Consider the following 10,344-nt stretch of genomic DNA (forward strand, 5'->3'; position numbering starts at 1 on the left):
GCGCTGAGAAGAATGGTGGCGGAGTTCATGGCGGGTAACGGTAAGTTTGGGATGCGGTAATGGTCTGGGGAGGGGGAGTGAGTTGATCGAATTTAATGGCAAATGTTGGATTGTAGAATCTAAAAAAGAATTTGAGAGACTAAAATGTAATTCGGATATTAGTACTACGGTCTAATAGTGTTTATCTCTGCTTGTAAGTAAGAGATTTTAGGTTTGAATCTCGAAAGTAACGAGTTCATAACTACTTAATTCCCTCATATTCTTAGTGTAAATATATACATACAACAACAAAATGTGATTCGAAAATTAATTTAGTGACCATTATTTTACAATTCATTATATCATCAATTTTGGAATCCCTTTCTTGACATATGTGAACATCCAAACAAATTTAAACCCTACATACAACAACAAAATGTGATTCGAAAATTAATTTAGTGACCATTCTACAATTCATTATATCATCAATTTTGGAATCCCTTTCTTGACATATGTGAACATCCAAACAAATTTAAACCCTCATTTTTTTTCTTCAGATTTTGGAAAGAATGGCATCATTGAATTCAATATCGTGATATGGGAGACTGAGTAAGCTAAATTTGGAGTACTTTAATGTCACACTAAATATGGCACCGACAATAGACGTAAGCCAAAGTCATAGGTTTAATGCAGACAATAGTGAATACTGAATACTGAATACGATGGAAGGCGGCTTTAAAGCTTTCGGTGTACCAAATTTTGATACTATTTTGATAACTTGGCAGTGCACTCTTCTTTCTGTCCTCAAATTTGAATTATTATTATTTAGTTTAAATAAATTTAGTGTAAAATATTATTTTATAAAAGAAAAAAAAAAGAAAAAAAATCTAGAAATAAGACGATTTCTTAATCTTGGGATAGAAATAGTACATTTTGAATATGCACACGGCGTGCACACGTCATGCACAACAATTGGATAAAAATGGAATTTTTCCTACACCTTGAAATTACCAAATTTTCCTCCTATATAAATGGGTTATCTAGAAATTTCAACCCTCATTTCTCATTTTGTAGAGAGAGAAACAGAGAGGAGAGGGTGAGAAAATCTCTTTCGCCCAATTCCAATTCGAAGAACCCTAACCCACCCATCTTCTTCATCCAAGAGCTATCTCTCTAACCCACTTATCTTCTTCATACAATCTCTCTCTCTCTCTCTCTCTCTCTCTCTCTCTCCACCCAAGTGATTGACCTCACAACTTTAAAATCCACAAATTTAAGCTCGCAAAATTCGTTCGAGTTCGATTCGAAACCTCTAGTCAGTGGCAAGGAACATTTAAATCATATTATCTCAACTGCGGCATAAGAAAATCAAGTTCTCATCAGTAAAATCAAGTGCTAATCAATCTATGCTAACACACGAGTTCATTAAGAGAAATTCTTTTATGAACATGACTAGGTGTAATCATAATATATATGCTCTAGTACTACAATCATGTGAAGACTGGCACTATGCGCATCACATACGAGTCCTAGTTTTCTATTGCAAACTAGAACAGGACTGGCACCTACAGTGGATCCAAGGTGAGTGTATGATGAGATGTGAACATACACGTGAAGCCTGGCCCTTGCCCGGGGTGAGTACTACACCGGTGCAAGCATGCATGATGAGCAGGTAAAATGTATATGAACATGCCATGACAATTTATAAATCTCAACAATATAATATCACTTTTAAACCTTGTTGTTATTCTTCTGAGTGTTACCATTTTCCTCTTCATCATCATTGTCATTGGGGCCATTTTCAGAATCTTCAACACGAAGTAAAATCTCAAAAAATTCTTGATAAGTGGAGCATGGAGTAGATGCCACCAAGGAATGAAGCTGTTTACGAGTTCTTTTCTTAAACTGACGAAGCATTTCCCTAAGACTTTTAGCAATAGCAGTACAATAACGAGATAAATCAGTGAATTTCTTGTGATACTCTGTTATTGACATTTTGCCCTGTTTCAACTCAGTAAACTCGTCTCTTTTCTCATCCTTGTATTTCGAAGGTGTGAACCTGATCTCAAACAAATGCTTGAAAACATCCCAGCTCATGGCCTTCCGTGCAGACAAGACGTGACTTGTAAGCCCACCATGACTCTGCTCCTCCATGAAATAACCACGTCGCTATTTAGACCCATCATTCTGCTAGTAAATTCCCTTGTCACTGCAAAGTGAGAAAAGTCTTTTCAACATAAGGGATCGAAAATTATTAGGACTTATAACACCTATGAAGAATGTAGGATTGTCAAACCTATGCTCTAATACCAAACTGACATACTCCGACCGGAGTTAAGGCATGTTGGCCGACACACGAAGGTGACGTAGCCAAAAGGTAAGTGATGTGAAAATATGGATAAATTTAAATTGAAGCTAGAATTTATTTAAGCTAATAAAGAGTTTGCACAGTAGTGGGAAGAACCCATAAAGGGTAGTAGTCAGAGCATAAATAATAGTACGACATAAGTAGAGTAGTCGAATCTAGTTAAGGTACTTATTACACAATCAGAAATAAGCTCCTCCATTTAATTGGGAGAATGTCAAAGTCACCAAAGATCCCTTGTGCGCCACAAAACATTCAGCTAATTAAGTCCTGGAGGGGAGTAAAACAAAAGGTGTGAGTGGGCGAAAACAAAGGTTTATGAAACACATTTCTTTTTCGAACATACTAACCCCTCGTCGTAAATCAAGTATAGTTTCCAGAAAATTATACTACGTATAAGTATGAAATCAAAGGTATTTCAACAACAATTCAAGGAACATTCAAATCATAAAATTTTAATTGTGACATAAGACAATCAAGTTCTCATCAGTAAAATCAAGTGCTCATCAACCTATGCTTGTTACGTATATAAAGTTACAGTGACAGTTTGAAAAGTCTTTTTACGTATATCAACCACTGCTTAACCATGCACGTGGAAAACATGATACTCGTTGTCGTTATTTCATGGACACACATGGCCCTTAAAGTCCTCTAAGCTTTTTCTTAATTTTGTTTTTCGCCAAGGCCAACTAGGTTGTGGTCATACTTGCTAAATTCTGGAGCACAACATACGTGTATCATAACTAGTGAACATTCCCACTTCTCATATTAAGATGTAGCCATGCACACCACATGCACATTACATAAGAAATTTCACATTTCTGCAATTGGACACTTGAACCAAAAATTGTTACATCCTAGTTTTGTAACATGTCAAAACTTGAAATTTATTCCACAACCCATAGGCCCCAACATGAAACACAAACCCTAATTTCTAAGTATTAATTCATCTTACAAACAACCCATAAATCATTGATGAAGGAACTTGAAACTAAACACCCTACCTTACTATGCTTGTCAAAGCTCCACTCGTCGGAAAAAATGGAACTTTTCAGCCAAAACAGAAAATATAGTACAAAATCCAGCTCACTCTTCGCACCTTTCTCTCACATCCATTTGTTTGAAATCAGAGGTATAAGGTCAACCCAAAACCAAGCTCACTGTTCTCGCCTCTCTTTGGACTTCCTTCTCTTCAAAATCAGAGCTCAGAGATCTGAACTCAACCCAGAAACCCGGAGCTCACATAGCTTCTCACAGAGCTTTCTCAACATCCTTGTCTTCCAAAAGGCAACAGTGATGCAATAAACTGATGATTTTTAGTATTTATATGTGGGTATTTTAGTAATTTTGATTTTGTGCATTGCCGGTTTATCCTATTTTTGTCCCAAGATTGAGAAATTGTCCTATTTCTAGGTATTTTCCAGGAAAAAAAAAATAACAACTTGGCAATGTATAAAATCAATGTAATTATGCTAGAAGTTGGAACTTTGGGTATGAAGGAAAAATGTGAATTTATGAAGGAAAAATGTGTCAGACGGGAGTATTGAAAAGACCAAAAAAGAGACGCTTGCAAATCTCCCAAGTCAATGTCAAAAACAATAGAGTGGAGCCTTTTGCTAGTGTTCAAACAAAAGGTTTGAAATATTCCTCAATTCCTTATTCCCTAAATACTGGTCCTCTCAAAATTGGTGAGATCCCTATCTTCTTCCATAAGGCAATTTGTCATCCCAAGCCTCTCTCACTTAACAAAAAGCGGGCCCTGTTATATTCCAAAACCAATTTTTCGTTGGAAATAATAAACACACTTTTTATTCTGGCACATACTAATGTTTAATTATGTTTGTTGTTTTCGTTTAATTTATTTAATTTGATGATAATAATTAAAGAAAAATGAGAAATCATCTTTCTTTTTTGAATACACAAAGAATTTCAAATATGGAACTTGTTTATAAGCAGAAATATCAACATACCGTAATAATTTGGACATTCCAAAACAGAATTAAACTATCTCCAGCCTGGTGGCATTCCAAAACCAAACTAAATTTGACTGAAATGGAATCTTATGTGGAATCAACATAAGCATGTTTTTTTCTCTTGGTAGCAGGGTCCACCAATACAATGGACCAGCAGCAAGTATGGACTATATCTCTCTACCACAAAAATCAGAAAAGGCTGGTAATTGTCTTATACATATTATGTGATGAATGACGAAGACAAATTTGGCACAGTTGATTTGGCGTCGGTGGCTCATTTGTCCTTTACCATGGTTGGATGTCTCCAGCACTTGGTCGTCGGTGAGCATCCAAGGCAAACGTAAAGTCTAATGTTTTGAAGAACGAATTTGAGTCTTCACCAAATAATATCATATCCCGTATATACAAAAAGAAATACTAACGAGACTCTCAAAAATAAACCTCTACATAAACTCTTTATTACTTTATGTTTTTTGCACAATGTTTTATAATATTTGCACGAAAATTGACATTAAACTGTGAAATGAAAGATAAACTATAAAGAGTCTCACTTTTGAAAGAATTTCATTAGCATTTCTCATATAAATCCCTAACACAAAAACAAATTTTACTTCGGTAAAACTTCGTTTCAAATAAAATGTGAATTTATGATCCATGAGGTCGGAAGAGATCTCGAATTCTATTTCTCCCTTCTAATTGATTGAAGAAAAAAATAGAGTCAAACTTGCAAACTATCTTAATTCTAACATTTTCTCACTCCTCTCCGCTTTGGCTTGCTTATGTCGCTATGGTCAATTAATTGTAAGAGAGCAATTATTTATTTTTTCAACAAAAACTATATGATAATGTGATTTTTTTTTAATAGATTAGATGTTAGATTAGCCACTAACGGGATTTGAATATATGCCGTCATTTAAGGATTCAACACCTCTCCATCCCTGTGGTAAAGGGCCACATGCCAAAGCCTGAGAGTTAAACTCTGAATATATAGTGGAAAGCACATCTTAGCTACACTCCTACCTCTTCAATTATATGATTGTTAAGTTTTACCAAAAATTGCTAAAACCAAACTGCTCGACTATTATTCTAACGTCAGGGTGAATTAAGTAGTAGTAATGGGGGTCCATAATTATAATACCATACAATATACAACGTTTTCAGTTTTTTTTTTTTTCATGGTCCTGTGGTGAGATGCTAATTTTAATTTGACCCATATAGTGAAAAAAAAAATGTTAATCATGACCTTGTGATCAAGTCCGAAGCAATAGCAATCCAATTTGCAATTTCCTTCGTTCTTTCGTTAAATGTCCATTAAAGATTTGAGGGCAAATATATCCTTCATTCCATTAGTTTTCTTAGTCAACCATAACTTAACACGTGAGCATGTATGTTATTTTTTAATTAGATGTGTGTTTAAATAGTTATATTGTTAAAAAAATATTTTTTGTTTCTACACCCTAAGAAAATAGTTTCCTTGAGTAACTTTTTTTGAACTATGTCAAGGTTTTACCGCGTTATACCATGCAATTTGATGTGGTAGTATCATGCGTCAATTACCATGTTATGTGTGTTTTTTTTCTCAGACAGTAATAATTAATCGACTTTGAATACAATAACAGTAACACTCTCGTTACATGAAATTTGTTCGTTTTACTTTGACTAATCATTAACTTGTGAGGATTACGAAGCTCTTCCCGATCAGTTTGGAAGTGAGTTAATTGCAATCTAAAGCTGTAATTAATTGATATAATTAGGTACTTTTTTTGTCAAGGTTAATGAAGTTTGGCCATGATTTGCGCTAGATTTCAGTCCAGCTGCCACAAGCCGATCTCTGGTCTACGACGTATGTCGTGGGAAATGCGCTCCCACCAGAATACCATCATTGGACAAATAAAAGTCAAACAAATATTGTTCAATATGTCAGCCCTTAAAATGTGAGCAAGGAATATTTTTGCGCACCATCATAACTATTGTGTGTTCATCATACACCTAATAATTTGTCATGTATCATTTCACTTTATTCTAGTTAAATTTCATATTAAATGTTACATTTTAATTTCTAAAATTTTTTAACCAAAGTTAAATAGAAAGACACGTAACAGATAATTAATGTATAATAATAAGCCCATACCATAATTTATGGTGATGGACAAAAATATTATGAATAAAGGTATAAACATGGAGTAACACCCATACACTAATTCACTATTTTTATAATAACTAAAAGCAATAATATTATTTTATGAAATAATGTTTGTTTACTAAAGTCTAAAAATCTCGTAGAAGTGAGAGGTTTTACGTTTAAATCTCATGAATGGCGAGTTTAATGCTAAATTAGGTTGTCCATTATGTGGCTTAGCCATACCTTCCTTCCTTTAGTGTAGAATTATATCGATGTACTAAAAAAAAAAGAATCCCATGCTCATTCTTTAAATGAATGGAATTTTCATAAATTTATGACGTGCAAAGCACTCACTAGGAATTGCAAATGTTCATTTCGTTAAAAGTGAACTGTTGTTTCGTTAAAATTCCCTTATTATAATTTATAAATACAAAAGATGTTGCAAGTATTAGAATTTTATATTAGTCTAATTATTACGGATTTATAATGTGGTAATTATTATTATTATTCTAAATTAACCCGAGAAATGCTATGGAAAACCCTTCTAGCAAAACAACAAAATGCTATGACAATCCACTATTTCTTGTACTAAGAATACAAAACCTCAAATCTTGTGAGTTCTCAATGCTAGTGGAAAATTCCATTTCGTTTCAAATGGCACACTAATGATTCTGATAACAGTTGCTCACTCGCTCATCAGTGTCTATAAACATTTAATCCAACCAATCATGCACGAGTGTTCAATTGTCACGTACAACTTATTAGATACTAGTCATTCCCAAGTGCTAAAATTGCAAAACAACCACTACCTTAAAGTTTTAGAATTTTTGTTGATAAAACGGTTGAGAATCTAAAGGCATGTTACAGTAAAAACACTTGAGAATCCAAATTTAATGTCAACTACTTTTGTTGGCTAACTAATTATGTGAGCATGCGTTGCATGGGAAAGATGAAGTAAATAAGGCATTGTTTGGTTGGAAGCACAGTAGCGTTAAAAGCTGGCAAAGTGAAAGCAAAAGTGCTTAAAGAAATACTCACACGTTTTTGTGGCCTTTTTGTGGCTTTTGTGCATGAAAAGCAGGGAATTATTAAAATCGACGCGGATGGGAAGATCGCAAGCACATGGACATCATCAATGCCCTTCACTTCTCCAACGCGTAGGTACCTCACACTCCTGCCGTGAACACACACACACAAAATTGACACTTCACCATCTCCAAATCTCTCTATCAACTTTGCTTTTGGAGATTCTTTGATCTTAAATTGGACTGCTGTTAACTGTTCATGCAATTTGAGCGTCCAGATAACTCTTAGTTGTTTACGTAATGTGGAGCCCTCATGGAATCAATGGCATAATGGTACTCGTGCATGAACGATTGTTCTTGACCTACAAAGACCTTCCTTATTTATATTTGGCTAGTCTACTCATCAAAAAAAAAAACAAAAAACAAAAAAATTGGGTAGAACAACCTAATTTTGTGATTGATTTGGCCACTCTTACAAAAACATATATATATAAGAGCTATTGTGTTTTAATCTCACCCGATGTAAAAATTGTCCTAATCAGTTAAATTTGTTCAACAATCTCTCGTATTTGCAAGTCCTTAGCCTTTAGTACTTAGTCTTTGGCTTTGACATTTGCTTTTACAAATTGAGAGTCTCAGATCTATTCGCAAGGGATTGATTCTAGTGGGCAGCTAGGCAAAGCATGTGGAATGAGGTTTTTTATTTTTTTTCCCTTCATAACTCTCTCTCAAAATCCCAAAAGGGCAATAGTTTCTTAGTTGACTTTTTATTTTTGTCACTTTCATTTTGACCTAGTAAACTCACCTCACTCTAATCACTATTTAATACTTCTACCTACCAAAATTTCTACAAAAATAGAATTTTTTTTTTTTTTGGACAAAATTACACTATCACATGACGTTATAAATTGCTTTTCCTAATATTGAATATGATACTATAAAAAAAGTCATCATAAAAAGAGAAAGTATACAAAAGAATTGATTTTATTGCTAAATCGATATTATAAACAAGTAACCAAAACCAAAAAAAAGGGATCTTAATAAACATTTCTATTCTTTTATCCTCTAAATTTATTTTATTGTTTTTCCCTAACAATCCCTATAGACAGAAGAATCTATTTCTAATAAACAAATTTGCTTCATGATAATAGACTTAAGCTCGTCGTGATTACTATTACCACGTTGGATAATTGTGTGCCCGCCGGACAGCCCCGCTGCTCCGCCGATTAAACTCGGGTCCGGCACCGACTCACTTGACGTGACCAGATTAATGCTCTTCCTTACGAATGGGTTGGCAACGAGTTGACTCAAAATTCCCGACTCGGTCACCATGCTCTTCCTCTTGTGCTGCATGGTGGCCCGAACTATTTCCGTCAACACGGTGTTCGACAGCCGCCGAATTCCGCGGGCTCCGCCGGTGATAATGACGGAATTAACCGCGCCGTGAGACTGAGTTGAGTCGGAGTTTTTCTTGGGGTGCTTACCCGGCGGCATTGCGAATAAAAGAACCGACTCGGGACTCCGGTGCCGGACTCGGGCGAGTGGGTCCCTGACCACGACCGAGTTTTTCGCGTCCACCAACATAATATGCTTGAAGTTTCTTCGAACCCGGCCGAGAAGCATCGGGTAACATGCCCACCGACGCAGGCTCATCGGCACTACGTGCTCCACGAATCCGGATAGTGAGTTTTCCGGGTCCAGCTCGCCCGCCTCGAACCCCACAACCGACCCGTAACTATACCGAGTCAACTCACCGTCGCCTTCCGAGTTTACACCCTTTTTCCCCCAGAGGGGCTCTTCAATATCCTTTTTCCCGGCCTTGATGAACTGACCCGCGTCGAATCCCAAACCGGGGTTTTCCCTCGCCGCAGCCGTCCGGTTTAGGCCCCCGTAACGGCGGAGCAGCACTAAGAACGAGGCGTTCTCTTCCTGGATTACGGACCCGAATCTCGAACCAGAGGAGGCGAAGACGAACGCCACGTCCGCTCTGGACGTGAGGCCGGACCGGTGCAACACCCTCAGAAACAACCGGAGCTCGGGTTCCGTGACGTCGTCGTGGACGTGGGCGACGACGAGATCGGGCATGGCTCTGGTGCCGCGGCGGTACAGAGTGCCCATCTTCTGGAGGGCAAATTGGGACTTAAACAACTTCTGCTGTTTTTGCTTCCACATATCGGACAACCATGAGGAGGAGAGAAGGGGGAAGTTGTGATGGGTGGGCGATTGGGGAATTTGAGTACTTTGGGAGAGGAACCTTCTGGAAGGTGATGGGACGACGGGGCGAGGCTTGGCGGCGGAAGGCTCGAAGGTTGAGAGGGTGAAGAGGAGGAGGGTGAGGAAGACGAGAAGGGCACAGATGGAGATTGTGGACTGGGCTTTGGAGAGAATAAGGTTGTTGGAGCTGGTTCTTCTGAAAACCGTGCATGTTTTGGAGGAGGAAGAGGAGGAGGAGGAGGACGGAGATGAAGTGGAAGAAGAAGAGAAGAGCTTGGTGATTTTGTGGACAATGGCGGTGGTGGTGCCGCCGTTGTCCTCCGGGAAGAGCACCAGAAGCAAACCCATCCCCCAATTTTCACTGCTCCTGCTGCTACTGCTATTGCTCATGGCCTTTGCTATGAAGCCCATACTGTCTCTCTACTCTCTCTCTCTCTCTCTCTCTCTCTCTCTCTCTCGCCTCTCTCCTCTCTCTGGCTTTGGCGCTTTACCCTTTGAGGATTATTTGCTACGGTGTTCTTGGCCGCATGTGATCCCCACTTGTTAATAAGTCTGGATTTTTTGCCTCTCTTGCTGTGCAAGAAATTGAAATTAAAATTAAAATTGAAATTAAACAGGGAAAGATGGATAGAAATATAGCATGGTGTTTCCATACTTGGTAAATAC

At 37.3% G+C, this 10,344-nt stretch overlaps 1 protein-coding gene across 1 annotated transcript; it reads right to left on the reverse strand.

The window, feature by feature from the left end:
• Positions 1-8,553: 8,553 nt before the first annotated feature.
• Positions 8,554-10,089, reverse strand: LOC137712143 (uncharacterized). The gene has a single exon (XM_068451276.1). It carries the CDS (start codon positions 10,087-10,089, stop codon positions 8,554-8,556), a length of 1,536 nt encoding a protein of 511 aa, XP_068307377.1.
• Between the last annotated feature and the right edge of the window lie 255 nt (positions 10,090-10,344).

Source organism: Pyrus communis, chromosome 13, assembly GCF_963583255.1.
Source record: "Pyrus communis chromosome 13, drPyrComm1.1, whole genome shotgun sequence".
Taxonomy (NCBI): Eukaryota; Viridiplantae; Streptophyta; class Magnoliopsida; order Rosales; family Rosaceae; genus Pyrus; species Pyrus communis.